We start from the raw sequence: 21,156 nt of genomic DNA on the forward strand, positions 1-21,156 counted from the left end.
AAATCTAAACACTCATTAGTGTTGGATTAGAACCATGTAACCCAGGTCTAATGTACAGACTCTACACGACACATTGTGGATGTTTTCCTGCACACTTGATTGAAAATCAAGCAGCCTGCTGCTTGGCAGATCTGAAACACGCGATACAGCAGGATAACAACCCATTATCCCTGTCCTGTCTAGTGTGTAAGTGCAGTACAACAAAATTGGACTCGGATGAACTGGATCTGCTGCGTCCTGGGAGACACAATGCAGTCATTTAGGTCACAGCGGCAGTACCAGTCGCTGTGTCCATGTTGTTACTGAGGGTTTGGTCACATGGGTGGAGAAAACGAGTCCCTGGACACCGGCTAGGATGAGAGAGATCAGACAGACAGATCTGTAGAGATGTGGCATGATGAGATTCACAGGAGGTGGTCTTTTGTGGTACTTTTCAGAGCAGAAAATACATTTTTAAGGTATATAGTTTTATAGGTTGTTATTGTCTGAAAAGTAGCAGAATCCAAGTACAATTCATCAGTCATATCAGTTCCATCAACCCATTTGTCCCATTGTCTGTGATTTCCCATTTAATATGAACTTTGCCTTGAAACACTAACCCTGGCTGTTTGTTTCCTTCCCTTTCCTCCTCTCCTTCTCTCCACCTCTGCTGCCTTTTGACCTTTTCCTGATCCCTTGCCTCCTCTTCTGCTCCAACTCTCTCCTCCTCAGACCACGGCCAGAAGGCCCAAGGTGAGCTCAGTCCTCAGCATCGTCAGGGCTTCCCGTCTCTATCAGTTTGCATTATTTATGGGTGCGATTATTGTTTCACTTGATGCTGCAGTTTGTGTGTGTGCTTGTGTAAGTGTTGCCAAGACAGTAGTGACACTACGTCACCTCACATGACTGTATATCCCTGTTATTTTCATTAGAGGAGCGACAGTTTTGGTTAATCAGAAATGTTACACACAGTTTACTGCAGACTCACACATTTATTGTTTTCTTTCATCTACATTTTTCCACATTCACAGCTGCAGTGGAGTCCCCTGCCTTCATTTCATATTTTATCATTCATATATTCAACATGTGGTTTTCTTTACTTTAAAATGTTTTTGCCTTAAACTGGAGTAAACTGGCCATTGTTGCTTTTGTTCACTATGTTTGTTTCAGCTTTGTTTGCTTGCTAACTTTTCTTTCATGTATTTTGTTAGTTTTGCTTTTTTTTTCCTGTTGCAGTTTTGAATTAAAGAACTAAATTAGATCTGTGGCCATGATGGAGGTCCATAAAAAATCAACAGTTTGTATATAAAACTTATTCATTAAAAAAAAGAAAAAACAGATCTTGAAATTATTTTTATAGTTTGGGTGTTCGTCAGTTTGGTAATTTCATACATGAAAATAAATATTCTGATTTGTCAATTTCTAGATTTGTAAATCTGTCCTAGTTTTGTTAAAGAGAACCAGTTGTAGCTTGAGTGGTGCCACTGTAGTTTACCTGAAAAAACTGCTGGTTAGCTTGTAAACAAGCCAGTAACCATGGACAGTAAATAATATGAGTTAATGTACAACTGTTAGTCTGAGCTCATGATAGTTTGTATAGATAGAATAGGTGTTTTTATAATGGGTATAATAATATAATAATTCCTGTCAGGGTTTTGGTTAATCCTAGTTGCATGTTTTTCAGACAATTGAAAGATTAATGTTCCTTTATGGACTGAGAAATTATCTGAAAAATACATCGTCACAAAGATGAAAAGTTTTTCTTAGCTCATGAAAAGTTGACATTTTGGAGAAGATACAGGCCACATGGTTTTCACAGGAAAGTGAAATATCCTGGTTTCAGAAATCTGGATACTGTTATAATCAAGACACAGAGAGAAAAAAAGATCAAAACCAGGATTAGACTCAAAATGTGCATGAAAACATACTCAATAAGCAGGAGAGGTGAGAGAGATGAGAAGATAAAAGTATAAAAGTATAGCAGTTAAACACAATCGACTGTTAGCCAGGGGAAGAGGATCTCCATTATGGCCATCAACACATCATCCAACAGCCATTTATACCCAGGCTTTTTATACAGATTCCTTGTGGCTGTGTTTTATTATTAACAACAAGTTGTGTTTTTTTCTCATAATTCTCTCCTTGGCTCTTTCAGCAGCCCAGCCGGACTGCCGGCACCGGTGGGAAGGGGGCTGCGTCCGGCTCTGCCTCAGCCTCCGCTGGAGAGATGAGCAGCAGCGAGCCCAGCACCCCGGCCCAGACCCCCCTGGCTGCTCCGGTGATCCCCACCCTCCACTCCCCTGGAAAACCTCCGGCCCCCGTCCCCAGCAAGGTCAGTATCAGCTCCTAACACTGCCACACAAAGTGGAAGGTCACTGCAGCTGACAGTGTCACAACAACAGCTCAGGTGTGAAGAGGGAAAGGCAACTTGCCAGTGAATTAAAAATTACATCCACCAGAAACTGGGAAAATACTGGAGCTCTACAATTTCAGCACCAGAGCAAAGAGATTTGATTGTTGTTGTTGTTTTTTAAATATTTGAAACAGATGACTAATGTCGGCTTAAAGTAAGAATGACACAGGATGTTTTGGTTTTATAAGAGAGCGCTTTATGTGCCAGCAAGATCAAAGACGACTTAATGGACTGGTTGTATAAGCCACTCCAGCAGAGGTGCAGGAGTCAAATCAGATGTGACATTTATTTGCTATCGTTCCTACAAATACACAGTTTTTGACACAGCTGTCAGTTTGTGTCGATGTCATCCCACAGAGAAAAATAAGCCGCAGGCCTTAACTGTATTCTTAGAAGACATACGTGGGATTCAGGATTAACCCCAAAAGAAACATCTGTGTGACAAAACACTGGGAAAACACTGAGTATTTGGTTTAATTCATAATGTAACACCATTGTTTTAATTAAATGATTGAGCCAAAACAGCTTATCCTCTTCAGGGTCACAGGGGACTGATGGGTATCCAAGCATACACTGCTGGTGAGGGAAATTAAAGAATGACAAATGAAAATTAGGGCAGCAACAAATTATCATTTTCATTATCAATTAATCTACAAATGATTTTCTTGATAAATCACTTTTGTGATTAATCACAATTGTTGGTCTGTAAAATGTCAGTAAATGGCAAAAAATATCTTTCACACTGATCAAAATATTTCCAGAGGGGGCGGCTTCGTCTTGAAATGTCTTTTCTGTCTGATCAACATTCTACAACTCCAATGATCAATTTATTGATTATTTGTTTGGTGCTCTGGTGCAGATTCCTTAATTGAACCATAGGAAGTTCTGAGTCAACCATTGGTTTATATCATAAAAGCGTTTAACACAGGTTGAATGTTAGTACAACAGTTTGGTGTCGTCTGCATAGCTGTGAAAATAGTTTTTGTACCACTAATTTTGATGCTTAGCAAAGTAAATAAAGTGAAATTAACTGGGCCTAAAATAGAACCCTGAGGAACACCACACGCTATATTTGATTTTTACATTTATATTTACATACAACTGTTATTAACTTTATAAATTTTGTGTCGTGAAAATGTTGTTTTGATGGCTGCTGGTGCTCTTCCTAAAAAAACTGAAATATTGATCACATCACAGTGCAGCTCAGTTAAGCCTGATTAAGACCCTGTCCATGTCCAAACCTTAGTTGATTAGCACCAGTGCATGTGTGTAATTGTCTGTGTGCTCCTTGTTAATCTGAACTGGCCACAGGTTGAATCTCTTGTGTGCTGGCGATAGAGAGAAGCAACATGTAGGGAAATTTGTATTTAAATGTCATGGATTATCTCTTTAACATTTTGTAAAAGCCGGCTGCCATCTGGTGTTTAATTACAAAGCGGACACAATCAGTCTGATTCATATTCTCTCCCCTCAGGAGGACGTCACTATGGAAACACAGGTGCAGTGATGTGGTGTGATGTTTTTGCACTTGATATTGAAGTGTTGTCTTTCTCTCACTAACATTTTAACAGGCAGTGAAAGGTGTGATTGCTTTAGTCGCTGTGTGAGGCTGATGCCTCTGTTCACACAGCAATTAAAACGCACATTCATGGCTGGATTGAATTAAGACACTCTGGCTGTTAATTAGTGTGTGATAATGTGTGTGTGTGTTGTGTGTGTGTGTGTGTGTGTGTGTGTGTGTGTGTGTGTGTGTGTATGTATGTATGTATGTATGTATAAAAACACATGTTATAAGTGTGGCATGTGTGTCTTGACGCTGACTTTCTCCTCTCTGCAGGTGAATTCTCTGCATGGCAGGTGAAATTAAAGCTTTGTAACACATACAAAGATGAAAGTGCTGCCAGCGCAGAGAGAGAGCTGTGCACTTGATCTGTCGCTTTCATTATTCCCTGAGAAAAACCTGAGAAATCTTGAAAGCAAAAGGATTAAAGCAGAGTTAAAGCCTTCAGTTGTGTCAGAGCGCTTTCACTTTTTATTTGTGTGATTATTTCAGCCTCCTGCACCAACAACATGTTAAAACGAAGTAAATCAATTCTTTGTCCACACTAATCCTCCATTTTCCATTTCCTGTCATTACCCTCCACCCTCCATCTCCTCCACATGTCCTCCACACAGGAGGAGGAGGCTCTCCGTGCTCAGGTGAAGGACCTGGAGGAGAAGCTGGAGACGCTGAAGATGAAGCGGACGGAGGACAAAGCCAAACTGAAGGAGCTGGAGAAGCACAAGATCCAGCTGGAGCAGCTGCAGGAGTGGAAGACCAAGATGCAGGAGCAGCAGGCCGAGCTGCAGAAACAACTCAAAGAGGCCAAAAGGGTGAGGAACAACAGATGCATGAGTGGATGAGTGGATGAGTGGCAGATGTTGGAGAGGCAGCTTGATGAATGGGTGGATGATGATTGGACACACAACCCAATAGAAAACAATATACAGAGAAAAAAACCCTTGCAGGTTTTACAGACTGTACTAACCGAACTGAATGTGTGTGTGTGTGTGTGTGTGTGCGTGTGCAGGAGGCTAAAGAGGCCCTGGAGGCGAAGGAGCGGTACATGGAGGAGATGTCGGACACTGCGGATGCGATCGAGATGGCCACGCTGGATAAGGAGATGGCTGAGGAGAGAGCTGAGTCTCTGCAGCTGGAGGTCGACTCCCTCAAGGAGAAAGTGGACGAGCTCACCATGGACCTGGAGATCCTCAAGCATGAGATTGAGGAGAAAGGTACTGCTCAGATGAAAATAGAAGCTGTGCTATATTTGAAGAAATGAGGGTCAGGAGGTCATTGATGGGATGAGGTGGTTTTTGGAGCTTTGAACAGAATCCCACAACCCTCTGCTCACTGTACTAAAACCTCAAACCTTCATCAGGTAAATTCATGTTCTGGTAACTGTGTCCTCACTTGATAATTGCTGCGTTTGTCGTTTGCAACAATACACCTTATTCATATTTTCCGATAGTATCGAAACAAAAAAACAAAACAAAAACAAAAACAACAAAAAATATTTTTTTATTGCATGTGTTTAACATGTATCATGCAAAATTAATAATTTATGGCCCATAATTATAACTTCTGGTACATTGATCATTTACAGTAAAATTCCTATGCTGCATGTGTAAACAGGCACATTTTTATCCAGATATAATTATTTTTTGTGGATGCACCACTCAGCTCATGACATTTCCATTTTCAACATTTTTTTCTTTGTTAGTTTTGAATGTTTTTTTCTTTATTGTTAGTTCTTTTATAAAAGGCCAACTCAATAAAATATTAGTAAAATAAGTTTTAAGTTGTTTGAGTTTTAAAATGTTTGAAAGGCAAGATGAAATAATTAAGTGTCTGTTCTTCACTCGAGGTCATTGTGAAATTAAAACTGTCAAAGTGTAATAAAGTATGTGATATATTCGTTTTTTTGTTGCTGTCAAGTGGCACAGAAGCAGAAATAACTCACTGGTCTATAACGTGATTAGACTGTTGAAACAGTGTTGAGCTGCTCGTCAGTGACCTGAGTGCAGTCTGACAGCAGCTGATTTATTGTTGCTTCCTACTTTTTCTTGATCCTGGAAAAGTTTCTTTTTACTGTTGCAGCAAGTGAAGCCAAGTCAGAAGCAGAACTGTGCCATTTGTTTAATTGAATCAACTTGTCTCTTTTGGCTGAAACATCAGTTTTCATGTGTTTCTCGTGTCATTTGGTGACAAGAATTAACAGTTTAAGTTTTTTACCCCCACAAAAACAAAAAAAACATTGGACAGATAATGTTAACTCTGCTGTGTCTTTGGGTTTCTCTCAGGTTCGGATGGTGCCGCCTCCAGTTATCATGTGAAACAGCTGGAGGAGCAGAACGGCAGACTGAAAGAGGCTCTGGTCAGGTCGGTGTCACCTGAATGACAGACAGGAGAGGTGGAGGTGAAGAGGAACTGAAATAGACTTTAACCCAGGACCTCACAGCCCTGTGACATGTGCTCCAAACCACTTATCCACCAGGTTCCCATGTACATGCTGTTGTACTTAATGATGTGTTTTTCCTGTGGGTCAGGATGCGAGATCTGTCGGCATCAGAGAAGCAGGAACATGTGAAGTTGCAGAAGCAGATGGAGAAGAAGAACGTGGAGCTGGACACTCTGAGGAGTCAGAAAGAGAAACTGCAGGAGGAGATGACGGTGGCAGAAAAGACCATCGACGAGCTGAAAGAGCAGGTCGGTGTTTCAGTGTTTTATCACACAGGCCGTTCAGTGGTGCTGAGGCGCTGCAGCTTTGCTGTGACTGCAGTGACATAAATCAGCCTGCAGGCCGCCAGAGTCCATCTCTGCACTGAGTAGTGGCTTAGGCTTTTGTTTTTTACATAGACAGGCGATGCTGCAGGTTCTGATGATGTGCACTCTGTTTCAGGTGGATGCTGCCTTGGGGGCGGAGGAGATGGTGGAGACTCTGACAGAGAGAAACCTGGACCTGGAGGAGAAAGTCCGGGAGCTGAGAGAGACAGTCACTGACCTGGTGAGGGAAACACATTCACACATTCACACAGCAAAGCCTCTGTCTGTCTGTTGGCAGCGGGTACACACACACACACACACACACACACACACACACACACACATATGACAGCAGACATGGCTGACATCAGAACAGGTTAATGAAAACACAAAACTGCTGCAGTTCATTCATTAAAAAAAGTACAATATCAAGTCTTTGAGCCAGAGAGCCCCCCCCCCCATATATTTTCAGGACTGAAGTCTGAATAGAATTAAAGTGTCACTGTTTGCTGAGTCATTTCATTATTGATATGGACCAAGGTCATTAATATGCACGTACTGCCCTCTGCTGTTTATAGCCACTGCATCCACTGTTGTGTTGTTCTCCATTGACCTCGATTGGGACAAATGAGTCATAGAAACCCAACTGATGTTTCTGTTTCAAAGATAAGGGATCACTTATGGTAATAAAAAGTTTTTAAATAATTTTAAAAATAATTGCATCTTTTAAATCATTATGGTTGGATACATTTTTGTTTCTATAAAACTAGGAAAATCCACAGTGACAATCCTGAGATTTCAAATTGAAATAAAAAAATTACATGAACAATGACTACAGCAGCTCCAGGTACAGAAACCAGGTGATCTCTGGAGGTGAAATAAAGGTCATCGGAGGATTTCAGTCAGGTCCTGACACTGTTTGCTGGTCACTGTCTCCACCCTGCAGGAAGCTATCAATGAGATGAACGACGAGCTGCAGGAGAACGCAAGAGAGACGGAGCTTGAGCTGCGGGAGATGTTGGATCTGAGCGCAGCGAAGGTGCGAGAGTCTGAAAAACGAGTTGAAGCTGCTCAGGAGACAGTCGCTGATTACCAGCAGACCATCAAGAAGTACCGCGAGCTCACCGCTCACCTACAGGTAACAGTCAGAATGGGTTTTTGCAGCACGTTTAATCATTCATGTTGTTATTGGCCGATTTTTTGCTTATTGTTCCTCTGTGCTTTGCTGCAGGAGGTGAACAGAGAGCTGACCAGCCAACAGGAAGCTTCAGCTGAGCTGCAGCAGCAGCCGCCTGCAGAGATGTTTGATTTCAAGATTAAGTTTGCAGAGACGAAGGCCTATGCCAAGGTCAGAAACTAAAATGTCTCTGTGGTCTGAATAAGTAGCTCTCAGCAGTGGATGTAATGTAGTGACTGTAATTCACTGTCACTGTGGGTTCATAGGTCAAACTTCCCTGAACTGTGAGCTGTAAGCTGTGTGTTTGTTCTCTCTGTGTCCAGGCCATCGAGATGGAGCTGAGGAAGATGGAGGTGGGACAGGCCAACAGACACGTTTCTCTTCTGACCTCCTTCATGCCCGAGTCCTTCCTTCGTCACGGAGGAGACCACGACTGCATCCTGGTGCTGCTGCTCATCCCCAGGCTCATCTGCAAGGTGAACATCACACACACACACACACACACTGAAGCCGGGGGATGACGTAGAGCCACTGTTTCCACATTAAAACAGTTATGTTGAGTAAGAGGCCTGCAGTCAGACATAAACTAAGACATGTAAGCAGCCATTTAATTGTCTACAGAAGATGTTTCGCATCAAATCAGTTTTCTTTTCTGTACTGTATAGAATTTTATTACTGTTTGTGTTGATTTTCTTTGTGTTTTCTTGTGTGTGTGTTTTTGTTGTGTGTTTTTAGTCCGAGCTGATCAGCAAACAGGCCCAGGAGAAGTTTGACCTGAATGAGAACTGTGTGGAGCGAGCTGGACTGAAAGGAGCCGTCGGGGAGCAGCTGAGCTTCGCTGGCGGTTTGGTCTACTCGCTCAGTCTGCTGCAGGCCACGCTGCACAAATACGAGCAGTACGTCTCACCCCAACATTTCACATGAACAGCAGGAGAGAGAGTCTGAGCACAGAGAGATGACTGATGCATTTATTTTTTTATGTTTGCTAACATTTGTGCATCTGCTTTATGAAAAGTTGCAAATGTAAATGTTCTCCGAGTGTAAAACAGCTGTGTTTCTGTTGTTCATAATATCCTGAGGAAGCAGTGGAACTGAGAAACTCTCCTTCATGGTGGCTTTTTGTGTGACTCATAACTCAGACTAGTCTCATTGGTGTGTGTGTGTGTGTGTGTGTGTGTGTGTGTGTCAGGGCTCTGGCTCAGTGCAGTGTGGATGTGTATAAGAAGATCGGCTCTCTGTACCCAGAGATGAGCGTTCATGAGCGGTCGCTGGATTTCCTCATCGACCTGCTGCACAAAGACCAGCTGGACGAGACCGTCAACGTGGAGCCGCTCACCAAGGCCATTAAATACTATCAGGTACACACACACACACACACACACACACACACACACACACACACACAGTGTAGACTCTGATGATTGTTACAGTTTAATCCATGTAGCAGCTGTTTTACATTAAAAGAGGTATCTGTTTTATATTCAAATCCTTGTTTTGATGTATTTATTGTTTGTTTTTTACATAAATTGTGTAAGCGATGAAACAAAGAGGCAAAGTGTCTTAAACAGTCGAAATATTGAAAAGATAGAACACAGTTCTTTGTGACTCCGGCTGTGTTTGGGGTCGTTATGATGATACAGAATGAATGTGGGACCAGTCAGACACCAATCGCCTCTGTGATGGATATGAATGTAAACATCTTCTAAAGTGTCCAAATCTTTTACAGAGTACTGTACATTATTCAGTTGTATTAAATGCAGGAACTATGGACACAAACTATAACATATAAACTATCTTTTAGAGTAACTGCTTGTTTCATGACATTTTACCTTTTGCAGCACCTGTACAGTATCCATCTGGCAGATCAGAATGAGGACTGCACCATGCAGCTCGCTGATCACATCAGAGTGAGTCCCAACATCACATCCCTCCTCATCTACTAAAAAAATCTTAAACCAACTCATACCTTTTGATATATTGTTGTAAATTTGCTTCTTTCTGCTTCTTCATTTCTGAGGACATGTGTAAAGTTAATCTGTTGTCCTCTTACCTGTAGTGTTTGGATGTTGCTTTTTCTCCAATCAGCTTGTATGTTAATAGGTTAAGAAGCTGCTTAAACAGAGATGTTTTCTCTCCACGTGTTGTGTTCACTTGCAGTTTACCCAAAGTGCCTTGGACTGCATGGCTGTGGAGGTCGGCCGTCTGCGGGCGTTCCTGCACGCGGGTCAGGAGAAGGCCGACCTCGCTGTGCTGCTCAAAGACCTGGAGACGTCCTGCAGCGACATCCGACAGTTCTGCAAGAAGATCCGCCGCAGGATGCCGGGAACTGACGCACCTGGCATCCCCACGGCACTCAACTTTGGCCAACAGGTAACCGTGGCAACCAAACCCACATAACTGAATTTATTTGTTGTGCATTGTTTCATTTCTCTCAAGTCAAAGTTTCAAGTGCTGGATTTCAATCAGTGTATTATATTAGCGGAGGATTATCTGTAAATAATGGTTGTAAAGCTTTTCAGTTTTGTCTTTTACCAGCTGAGAACGTGCTCCACACTGATTTTTGACCTTTGTCCCGCAGGTGTCGGACACGCTGTCAGACTGCAGGAAACACCTGACCTGGGTGGTGGCGGTGCTGCAGGAAGTGGCAGCAGCCGGAGCTCAGATGATGTCGCCTCTCGGTGAACAGGAGGGGCTGTCGGCCATCAAACTGGAGGATGTGGTGTTCAAGGCAGGAGAACAGGTACATACAGTAAAACCTGGGTTTGCTTTGAACGGCGGAAACAGTACAAAGAACAAAAGAATAGATCCATGACTAGAAGAACAGTATGTTAATATTCATTTATTCTATTTTATTATATTTAAATTCTACAGGAGGTTACCAAGCATCAGAAAAGTGCAGTTTCAGTTCAATGAAGCATTTAATGTCTGTTAGTGATACAGTTTTGTTTTCCTATCCTCATTAGGAATGATGGGATATCTTTAACATGCCTTTGAACATCTGTTAAATTCTGTGAACAGAGAGAGATCTTTATGTGATGAGAGGGTGAAAACAGTTTGGATAAAAAGTCATGTTGCCAGTAACAAAATCATTAACTAAAGTCTAAGTCCATAAAAATGATATATATGTATTTATTACAACAGATGCAGATCTTAAATACCATATGAAGCCAACACAAATGATTTGAAATCTCTGCGTATTTGCACCCACACTATTATTTTTCAGATCTATGGCTCTCAGGGCACCAACCCCTACGAGTATCTGCGTCAGTCCTGTGGCATCGTCATCGCAACCATGAATAAGATGGCAACCGCTATGCAGGAGGGAGAGTATGACTCAGAGAAGCCGCAACACAAGGTAACAGATTGAGAAGTCTGATCTGTGTAGGTTTATTGAAGCAGGATTGTATTGTGACGTTAAACTCTTTATCATCTCGTAGAATCCTCCACCAGTGGATGTGCGAGCGGCAGCTCTTCGTGCAGAAATCACAGATGCAGAAGGTCTCGGCATGAAGCTGGAGGACAGAGAGACTGTCATCAAAGAGCTGAAGAAGTCTCTCAAGATCAAGGTAGAGAAACTAGAGGGAGCAAAAACATTAACAGGACAGGATCGCAATTACATTCCAGCAATTCCTAATTAGTGATGGTATCTAATGGTCCGAACGATCGATCAGTCATTCTAGGGATTGATTGGTAGATTAAGCAACAGTGATAAATAAACAAAATGTTTATATCATGGAACCTGTGTTTGTGTCTTCAGGGAGAGGAGCTGAGCGAGGCGAATGTCCGTCTCAGTCTGCTGGAGAAGAAACTCGACAGTTCGTCCAAAGATGCAGACGAACGTGTTGAGAAGATTCAGACTCGATTGGACGAGGCCCAGACTCTGCTGAAGAAGAAAGAGAAGTGAGAGCGACAGCCTCAGACTGAACATCCAGGTGTGAAGTGGTGAGCTGGAACAGAAGCCTGCAGCTGTGTGATGTTGTTCTTGTCTCTGCAGGGAGTTTGAGGAGACGATGGACGCTCTGCAGGCCGACATCGACCAGCTGGAGTCAGAGAAGGCCGAGCTGAAGCAGCGAATCAACAGCCAATCAAAGATGACCATCGACGGGCTGAGAGGAACCGGCCCGTCAGGAATCGCTTCCATCGTCACAGGAATGACAGGAGGTGAGTGGAAGGAAAGCTACGTGACTATACAGTACAGACAGAAGCGATTAATCGATAGAAGGATAATTAATCTGCAATTATTTTGTAATCGATTCATCATTTTAGTCACTTAAATATTTTCTGGTTGTAGCTTCTCAAATTAAAAATTTGCTGCTCGTCTTTCTCTCATCTGAGAGTTTGAAACATCTGGGTTTTGAAGGATGGACAGACATCAAATAATTTCAGTGTCACCTTGGGCTGCTTGAATTGTTCATTGTTTTTCACAGACTAAACAAATGATTAAGAAAATACTAATAGGCAGATTAATCGATGAGGAAACTAATCATAGTTTGAGCAGTTAACCACAGTAACAGTTTCATCAGTCTGCCTCATATCTGTTCTTAAGTGGTGGTTAAACAAGTATTTGAAATAAATTCTTAAATCCTCCTACGTGGAAACCAATCAGAAGTGTTTTTAGACACCAAGTCTGATACTCATCATGATTTTAACTCTAACTGCTGTTTAATTCCTGCTTTTGACCCCAGCAACCAGTAACATCCTCTCTGTCTTTACTCTTTGACTTTTCATTTTAATCTCTCTTCACCTTGTGCAGAGGAACAAAAAGGTATCTACCTGCCTGTCGCGACATTTATCCTGCATGCTCATTCATCTGAGAAAGGACTAACCTTGAAAATCTGATGTTTTCACTGTGCATGATTCGACTGCAGTTAAACACTACATGCATGTTTTATTCAGGGTCTGGAAGAGGCCTGAATTTAGTTTCCATGTTTCGTTCCCCTGGTTCTTTGCTCAGACGCAGGGTTTCTTTGTTAATGACCTCATCTATTCTCTGGTCCAGGTCGCCTTAATTTAATTAATTATAACATTAAGAATTATTGTTATTCACTGCTGGGAAATACTGAAAAAAACTTGATAATAATAAATAATTATGGCACAAGTTTAAGTCACAGTTACACAACAATATCAAATTGTTCCATTAAACACTGTTTTCTTTGTGATTCATTCTGTTTTATCAAAAATGTGTTGGCTGTAATAACTGATAATTACTCTAGAGAAAAAGAAAAAAACAATGATGGTTCAATAACCTCTGAACTATTACAAAAGCAGTTGAAGTGAAAGGGACAAAAAGTAAAAATACTTCAAGTAACAGTCCTGCATTCAAGATCTTAAAATACTTCAGAAGTACAGCAAAATGTTGTTTACAGTAACGTATAAAGAGTAAAAGTACTCATGACTCATGTCAGTGTTGTATTATAAAATATTGATTATTGTTACTGATTTTAATGAGGTTAATTTTCCACAGCTTTAGTCTCCTGGATAATTTAACAGTGAATCTTAGTTAAGAGCTCATCATGTGTTTGTATGTAAAATCTTAATTCATAAAGTCTCCAGTTACTGAAGCTGTGAGATAAATGTAGTGGAATAAAAAGTGAAATATTTCCCTCTGAAATGTAGAGGAGCATAAAATGGAAATATTCCATCATCAGAAGTATACATGATTTAAAAAAAAAAAAAAACTTAAAATGTAATGTGATAGTTGTTTGGACATTAGAAGCTGGGTGATGTTTTCATTTAAATTGAGACTGTAAAGGCAGCAAACTGTTCAGAGTGAAGCTGTGTGTAGCTGGAGTGTTTCCTGCATGTAAATATTCAGCCTACACTAAATGAAGGTTTGGGTTCAGTCAGGTGTTTATAACATGCACCTGTTGTCGTCCACAGCGAACATGATGTCCGGCGTCGGCTCAGGTTCAGGCGTCCAGGTGATCGACTCTCCTCTGCTGACTCAGCAGATTGAAGCTCAGAGACTGTGCATCAAACACCTGAAGAACGAGAACAACAGGCTGAAGGTACGAACCATCTCTACATCATCTCCACATCAGACTCACTGGACAAACAAGTCACTCTTCTGTAATTCATGACACCTTAAAGACAATTTAAAAAAAAAAAAAAAAAAAGAAAGTGGACAGCGACTGTTGTGACACTGTTATTCACTTGAATCAATTTAATATTTATATCCTTGACTCTAAAATTTACATGAAATTGAATGTAGTCTGGATTTATCTTTCCACCACTGAGCTATAAATATAATAACCTTTATTAGTCAAAAACAGTTTTAACCTTAGAAAAGGAGGAACTGAGGAAAGGAAATTGTCCACCAACATGAGTATTGTCACATTGTCACATTGACTAATGTTACCTGTTGCATATTGATGCTGTTGTATGTTTAAGTATCGAATGTGGCTGCAGTAACGTTTTTCCCTCTCAGGCTGAGAAGATGCGCGCTCAGCTCGCCTCTCTGCCTCCTCTCCATGTGACCAAACTTCCCTCCAGAGATGGGGGACGTCCTGAAGTGCTGTCTACCGCCCTCTACCGTAAGACTGACCAGCTCCTGGAGACTCTGCTGCAGATGAGTGCCAACACCAAGGTGGTGGACATCACCGGGAAATCTCCAGGTACGATCTGGAAGGATGAGATCTTTAACTTATTTTATGTGAGGTCGTCTTTCATTGTTTTATCTTTTAGAACTCATGGGGGTTTTTTTCTCTGTCGATCTCCTTTTCTTTCACCTATAAATATTACCTTATATTTAAGCCTTTTTGTTTGAATCATTAAAGGAACAATACATGTTGTAATGTGTTATTGGCTAAGAGCATTTTAATGTTTGTTAATTAGCTGCATTCACAATTTAGTGAGATTGTTAATCCCTTCTTAACAGCGCTTTAGGAAAAGTAGAATTATGACACTAAGCTATTAAGTGGTGGACACGGAGCAGGTCAAATACGTGTATTTATGAATAACTGTTAGCTACTGTTTTTTTGTCCTGCAGTGACACCTGGTGCTCAGCTGCTGGAACAAACAGCTAGACTACAATCCCTGAGGGACACACTGGACAGACTGAAGGTACAGACAAAACATTCAGTCATTCAAATGTAACAAGGATTTAAAAACACACTGGAATAAACCAAATATCTACAAAACACTGCAGCAGCACACACTGCTATGACCTGAACTACTCACCTTACAGGAGTCAGTAATAACAGAAATGTCCTTCTCCATATTTCCTTTGTGTTCCCTTTTTGTTCAGGACGAAGTAGCAGAGCACGTTGTCAACCAGCAGCCCGGAGCTCGAGTCTCGTCCGACTTCGCCACGTTCCCTTCAACATCGTTTGTAAAGGTACAGAAGAAGACATGCTCTCATTCATACCTGCTCACCTCTTGACTCTTTCCTGGGAGTTTGGATTTTTAGGGGATATGAAAATTTTTAAGTTGAGGTTTAGTTTGAGTTGTGCAACATTTTGAAGCCCGTTAAAAAAAAAAAAAAAAAAAAAGCCTTATCTTATACTCACACTTCACACATTAGTTTAAGTCTGCAGATGTAATATTGTGTGTTATTTATGTTTTTCTGTGTGAAGGTGAAGGAGGAGAAGCAGGGCGACACAGTGCTGGTGGGTCGGGTCATGGTGCCGTGTCCCCGCGGTCAGGAGCAGGTCCACCGCCTCGTCCTGTCACAGTGTCAGCTGCAGAGAGTTCACAGTTTGCTGCAGACCTAACCTCCACCTGCCCTGCAATCCTGCCTGCTGCACCAACACATCACCACCCCCATCATCAGCTTTGTCTCCACTCCAGAGCCAGAACAAGTCAAACCAGGAGGTATTCAAAGTCACTAGTGGTGAGATTTCAAGCTGCAGGAAATTATCTTCCTCCTCTTTAAAATGCACATTAGTAACAGTCAGGGCTGTAGTCTCACACCAGTCTCACTCTGGATTGTGGATATCTAGGACATCTTGGTCTTGAGCCTTTCTTGACACTGCCTCGTCTTGGTCTCAACCATTTTGGATGAGGAGTTAATTGCAATCAAATTCATCAGGCCAGTCATTTTTCAAGCAAGATGTCCAATCTGTGGACTAGACAAACTAGACAAATAGTGTAGTTAGTCATGCCACTATCAAATATTTGAAACAGACAGAGTGACTTTAATTGCAACTGTAAAGAGTTTGTTATTGATCTCAAATCAAACTGAAGTTTTCGTAGTGACTTGTTTTGCACTGCTGTGCTCTTGACTACAGCCCTGTATACTCTAAATTATCGACTGTATGAGGAGATCATGCCCCCTCATAACTTAAAAAGTCTGATTGCTGTTTTATGGCCAGAAAAGGAAGTAGATACCTGTAACTGCACTGCTGCATGCTGCCCAGAGTCGTTCTTGTTGCTGTTGAGTATTTATCAGCCTGGTTTTTGGCTCTGGTGTGGAACCTGCAGGCTGAAACACTGGATGTCGCTTCACTTTTCTGTGTTAAATTGTTGGCGCTACTGTTAATGCTACACAGGATACCAAGGATCATGATTGTTTGTTGTAAATCTTAATCAGGTGTCACTGTTGTGTACTCCATTTTTATAACTTGACTGAAAGGGAAAGAGAGATTATAAAAAAAAAAAAAAAATGATTCAGAAAGAATAGAATTGTCCATTTAAAGCTGTGGGCATTTTACTGTGATTCGATCAAGGAGACTTTTTGCATATTTTACAGGTTTTCATTAACAGAAACCACAGTGGAGAACAAAGTCCTGCACATAAGCTTCACTTGGATTTAACTTTATTCCCGCACAAATGTTTTGCTGATGCCAAAAACATTTCAGCAACGAAGTCACATTCAAGCAAACTAGAATGTGTTCAGGATTTCTAGATTTTCCTCTGTGGTTTCATTAAAAACCCTGTGGACTGCACAGAACAAGACAAGCTGATTAATCTGGAGGGAATTTACTGTGTAAAATGCGACTGAAATTCTTTTGCAGATTTATCATGTTTATTTAAAAACAGCTTGACTGCACTTTAGTCAGATGAAGCATTATATTGGTTTAAATTATTTAGTATTTATTAAACATGTGGTGTAAGTTGTCACTGTCTACTTTTACATGCTTGGTATAAAGACACACCGGTTGTATTGGTAAAGGTACTGAATTACAAAAATCCAAACGACTGTATTAACTGTGTTCTGCTGAGTTTCCTGTTGCCGTTTCAGACTTTAACTTTGTCCGAGCCTTAAACCTGCAGAGAGCCTTGTGGTAAAGAGCGGTCACCTGCCTTATTTCTCATTTGTTTCAACCAAACCTCGTTTAAAGCAAAACTACATCTTTGCCAAAGAATCTTTGTTTCTCTTCACCACGTTTGCCATTGCTGATTTTAGGCTTTTAGTTTATCAATCCATGCTAATTGTTTTATTTAATAATTTGTTAGACAATTTATGTTTACACAGTACTGTCCTAACTTGAAGTTTTATTTTGTAGTTAATTAATGGGCATAGTGCATCTACATGACTGTAGTTGAAGAGGGAAAAATGCAGACATTTATTTATTCATTGTGTTTATCTGTGCTCTCAGTGAGCAGCTGACGTACTGAATCTGCAGCTAACTTGTCTTACCTTTTCCTCGTGTGGCTTCCTGCTCTTGCACAACCGAAAACTGATCAATAAAGACATTTAAGCCAGTGTGTCTTTGTCAACCTTCTGTCTTGAATTTAAACAAATAATTTAGCAAAAATGTTGAAAGAATCGGCAGAAACCTGGTTTATTTTCACATTAAATTAAAAATACATTCTTTAGTTAAACCAGCTAAAACACACTGGTCTGTAAGTGAAATGTCAAACATATCAGTGATGCTACTGTTTAAAGAGTAGACTACTACTTTTCAACATAATCTTTAAAATACCAACTATAAAAAAATTTGGTCACTAATAAATAAAAGCACATTTTTAGTTAAATTAGGTAGTTTTGTTCTTAAAAATGTAATAATTGTTTTCACGTCACTAATAATTAATTAATTAATTAACAGTAAAAAGTTTTACTGATCGGTTTGATCACTGCCATGCTGTTCGTCTGCCCAGGACATGGTTGGTGATTCTCTGAAAAATTAAAATAAAAAACGTACGTTCATCACTTTTGGTCACAGTATGAATGAATGATTGATTTGTTTAAAAAGTTAAATTAAAACTTTTAGTTAGAGCTTCTCTTCCATACTTAAAATAAATCTCTCTACACCGTCAGATTAATGTTGGATGAGGAGTGTTGTAGGTGTTTGTTGTACCTTGTTGTAGAGTTGGGCGTTGAGCCGGTAAGATCTGTACTCTGCTCTCCTTCTTTCCTCCTCTCTCCTCCTCTGCACCTCCGGCAGATTCTCATAGATCCTGCAGGAGAAACATGTTTAGACACAAACTTTGGTGTTTTATGAGATCTGAGATCTTTCTGTAGCATCTGCATGAAAAGAAAAAAAAACAAAAAACACCTCAGCATTTAATGCAATTCATCTGTAGCTACACCTGTGCCACACACTTAACACTGTACAGTCACGGTAAATGTGAAAAGATGTCACATAACTTGCTTTTAAATAATTTAAAGGCAGAATATCAAAGCTGCTGAAGCGAGTCTGATTAAGAAAATCACATTTTTAAAACATACCTAAACCACAGATACTCCATATGGAGCAGATGATCTGATTAGATTGTGGAGCAACTTTACTCATTACTACTTTGCATATTAATGAGGTAAAACTGATAATGAGATAATTTATGGCTGTGGTTTGGATTTAAAAGTCATTAGAATCATCATTAAATTCCTTTCAAATTATTTCCTCTAAGTTATATGCAGAACAGGAATTAAAAAAAACTTACTGTTTGGACCTCTGGATCATCTCTTTCCTGGGAACAGCTCTCCTGAGCAGAGCAGTGCCTTAATGGAAAGGTACCAAACCAATTAGTCCAGTTATTACTATAAATTTTAATAAAATGGGACAGTTTGTAAAAGCCTTCACAATTCTTTCCAGAAACTACATAAAAGGAAGATGTGATGGCTGTGCACAGACCAACACCAACTATAATTAAGGGGCTCATTAAAACTACAGACATTTGTGATTCTGTTGTGACACTTTCAGCACCAACATCCAGCAAATCCAATGTAATGTTTAAGTATCAACTTCATGAGCAGCACTTCCTCTCTTAGTGTCTGTTGTTGAGTACCTGCAGGCTTCGGCAGCCTCCCTAGTCCTCCGTGCTGGATGAAGAGCCCATCTCTCTCTCTGGTGAAGTCGGCCTGTAGCTTCCTCTCCTCCACCTGCAAAGCCAGACGCTTCACCCTCTGTGTGGACCGAGAGATGAACTCTGGACGCCGCATCTCCAGCGCCTCCTGCAGGATTGAAGAGGAGCATTAACTACTGTATATGTAGTGGTAAAAATCTATATTAGGTTGGATATCCAATGTTTTCCCTAATTTCTCCAAGCATGGGGCTAAAGGCACCAACCATGAACCAAAAATGCATGTCCTTCCCCCTCTATCTGCCTTAATTCTTTACTGTCATGTCTCAAATAAAAAGGTATAAATTCCCCCAAGATACTTTGAAAGAATATCTTCCAAGCATTTGCACAAGTACAAAACAGACCTCTGTAAGACCCTGAAATATGGTTTCCCACCACAAACAACACTGTGGTTCCCTTCTTATACCTGCAAACAACAGCCTTTTAAGAGATATTTCTTAAAGAAAAACCAACCTGGAGAGAGAGGCGTGCCAGACCAGAGGACATTATTTTGGTTCTAGGATCTGGATCAGGTTCTGCATGATGTATGAGGTAAGGCTGTTTGTCTCTGTCTTCGTGGACTTGTCTCTGTCTGAGAGGTTCTCTCCACGGATGTGTTCTGCTGTACGGTTCAAACCAGGCGGTGCTTGGCCTCCATGTCGACTCCTCCTCCTCTTGCTGGTTCTCCTTCCTCGCCTCTGATCTCAGGTTGTCAGCAGAGATGAACCAAGAAACCCCTGAAGGTGACCAGGAAAATTCACACCAACCAAAAATCAGTACAACAGTTTGGTTTTATTCTGGTATTAAACAATAACTGCAGCATCAAAAAGTGAAACAGAATAATTTACATTTAGGTTGATAGAGATTAAAAAACAGAGAAAGTTACTCAGTAGTAAGACATAATAACCTTACATACCTTCAGGGTAGGGCTTTAGTGGGCTCCGCTTGCTTTTCCTCTGCTTGTGTGAATTCTGGGGCTGAATTTTAGAGGGGCTCCTCCGCCCTCCTCTTCCTCTCTCTACACTTGTTGAGGAAGATGAATGTGAAGCTCTGGATTCATAAGGCGAGGGGAAAGTGGTTCCAACGTCTCTGGTGTGGCGTCGAGTCCCGTTTCTGACAATCTCCAGGTCACCAGCTGAAAAAGGAAACAACAGTGTGAAGATTTACTTTCATTGCAACTTTACTTTGTTCAGTGTAAGATTTGTTTTCCATTTGTCAGTGGTTCGGATTTCAGGTACAAATTAGCTGCTGAACCAACTCTCACTGATGATTAATGTGCACTGTCGCCATAAATAAACACATGATTTTCCTCATTCTCCAAGACAGACCTGATAACTATTAAAGTGCAATAAAGCATTGCCTTTTGCAAATAAAAAGTCAGTTTCCAATCTGTTCATGAGGAATACTGACACCGAACAAATTTCACATAAAATCTGAATAAAGCCAAATGTCACCCATAATAACAAAATTAACCTCATCAATGTTGAGCCCAACAAGTTTTAAATTTATTGTAACTGAAGTAAAAAAAATTTACTGTAATAAAATAATAATATAACCACATTATTAGCTTGAATAGAAGACGATACTTCAGCTAGAAACAATGTTGAAAAAGTAGGTCTTTAATTTGAGGTCTACACACAATACATATTCACAACAGTCATGTGACCTACAGACCATTTACAAGTAATCATCAATCAGAGCTGGACGGACCTGTCTGGATCCCTTTGCTGACCAGTTTAACAGCCTTCTTCACTGCCAGAGTCTTAGTGGGTCCACAATGTGACTGGAGGGTGGAAGTGGTTGATGATGTAGAATCAGCAGCAACCTGAAGAGCAACACAATGACATTAAATGTTTAGTGCTGTTCAATACCTGTAAGTTACCTGACCTACTATATTCGTGCTTCAGTTTGTTCTCCGCTCTTGCAACTGATAGGTCCCTGCACCAATACAGATCTGTGTATCTGTATTTTTTTTTTTTTTTTTTTTTTTTAAATTCAGGACACACAGACCAGACTCATAAATTGAATGAATTTTTCAGTGTCTGTTGTATTTGTCTT

At 40.7% G+C, this 21,156-nt stretch overlaps 2 protein-coding genes across 11 annotated transcripts in view; one reads left to right on the top strand and one right to left on the bottom strand.

Annotated features, from left to right (window-relative positions):
- Nucleotides 1-17,523, top strand: part of dctn1b (dynactin 1b) — a 42,279-nt gene extending 24,756 nt beyond the window's left edge. For 5 of the 7 annotated variants that reach the window (XM_071498340.1, XM_071498336.1, XM_071498338.1 and 2 more), the window contains 25 exons: nt 712-732; nt 2,135-2,311; nt 3,867-3,890; nt 4,568-4,765; nt 4,963-5,167; nt 6,236-6,314; nt 6,482-6,641; nt 6,835-6,939; nt 7,645-7,836; nt 7,930-8,046; nt 8,199-8,351; nt 8,611-8,771; nt 9,065-9,233; nt 9,714-9,782; nt 10,033-10,245; nt 10,454-10,615; nt 11,099-11,230; nt 11,313-11,441; nt 11,633-11,775; nt 11,870-12,036; nt 13,756-13,883; nt 14,303-14,489; nt 14,864-14,937; nt 15,122-15,211; nt 15,450-17,523. In XM_071498340.1, the coding sequence (XP_071354441.1) occupies nt 712-732; nt 2,135-2,311; nt 3,867-3,890; nt 4,568-4,765; nt 4,963-5,167; nt 6,236-6,314; nt 6,482-6,641; nt 6,835-6,939; nt 7,645-7,836; nt 7,930-8,046; nt 8,199-8,351; nt 8,611-8,771; nt 9,065-9,233; nt 9,714-9,782; nt 10,033-10,245; nt 10,454-10,615; nt 11,099-11,230; nt 11,313-11,441; nt 11,633-11,775; nt 11,870-12,036; nt 13,756-13,883; nt 14,303-14,489; nt 14,864-14,937; nt 15,122-15,211; nt 15,450-15,587 (3,393 nt within the window). In that variant the 3' untranslated portion in view covers nt 15,588-17,523. The remainder of the gene's footprint in view (nt 1-711; nt 733-2,134; nt 2,312-3,866; nt 3,891-4,567; nt 4,766-4,962; nt 5,168-6,235; nt 6,315-6,481; nt 6,642-6,834; nt 6,940-7,644; nt 7,837-7,929; nt 8,047-8,198; nt 8,352-8,610; nt 8,772-9,064; nt 9,234-9,713; nt 9,783-10,032; nt 10,246-10,453; nt 10,616-11,098; nt 11,231-11,312; nt 11,442-11,632; nt 11,776-11,869; nt 12,037-13,755; nt 13,884-14,302; nt 14,490-14,863; nt 14,938-15,121; nt 15,212-15,449) is intronic. The other 2 variants (XM_071498337.1, XM_071498342.1) reach the window with 2 other exon arrangements.
- Nucleotides 17,524-17,575: 52 nt separating this feature from the next.
- The window catches only part of alms1 (ALMS1 centrosome and basal body associated protein), a 64,282-nt gene continuing 60,701 nt past the window's right edge, over nt 17,576-21,156 (bottom strand). For all 4 annotated transcript variants that reach the window (XM_071498332.1, XM_071498334.1, XM_071498335.1 and 1 more), the window contains exons 16-22: nt 20,809-20,923; nt 20,015-20,233; nt 19,573-19,835; nt 19,045-19,210; nt 18,700-18,757; nt 18,117-18,216; nt 17,576-17,934 (exon numbers count right to left, since the gene is read on the bottom strand). In XM_071498332.1, coding sequence (XP_071354433.1) covers nt 17,890-17,934; nt 18,117-18,216; nt 18,700-18,757; nt 19,045-19,210; nt 19,573-19,835; nt 20,015-20,233; nt 20,809-20,923 — 966 coding nt within the window. In that variant the 3' untranslated portion in view covers nt 17,576-17,889. The remainder of the gene's footprint in view (nt 17,935-18,116; nt 18,217-18,699; nt 18,758-19,044; nt 19,211-19,572; nt 19,836-20,014; nt 20,234-20,808; nt 20,924-21,156) is intronic.

The sequence above is a fragment of the Trachinotus anak genome, unplaced genomic scaffold (genome assembly GCF_046630095.1).
Source record: "Trachinotus anak isolate AG129_WGS33_773 ecotype Australia unplaced genomic scaffold, CSIRO_AGI_Tana_v1 ptg000015l, whole genome shotgun sequence".
Lineage (NCBI taxonomy): Eukaryota > Metazoa > Chordata > Actinopteri > Carangiformes > Carangidae > Trachinotus > Trachinotus anak.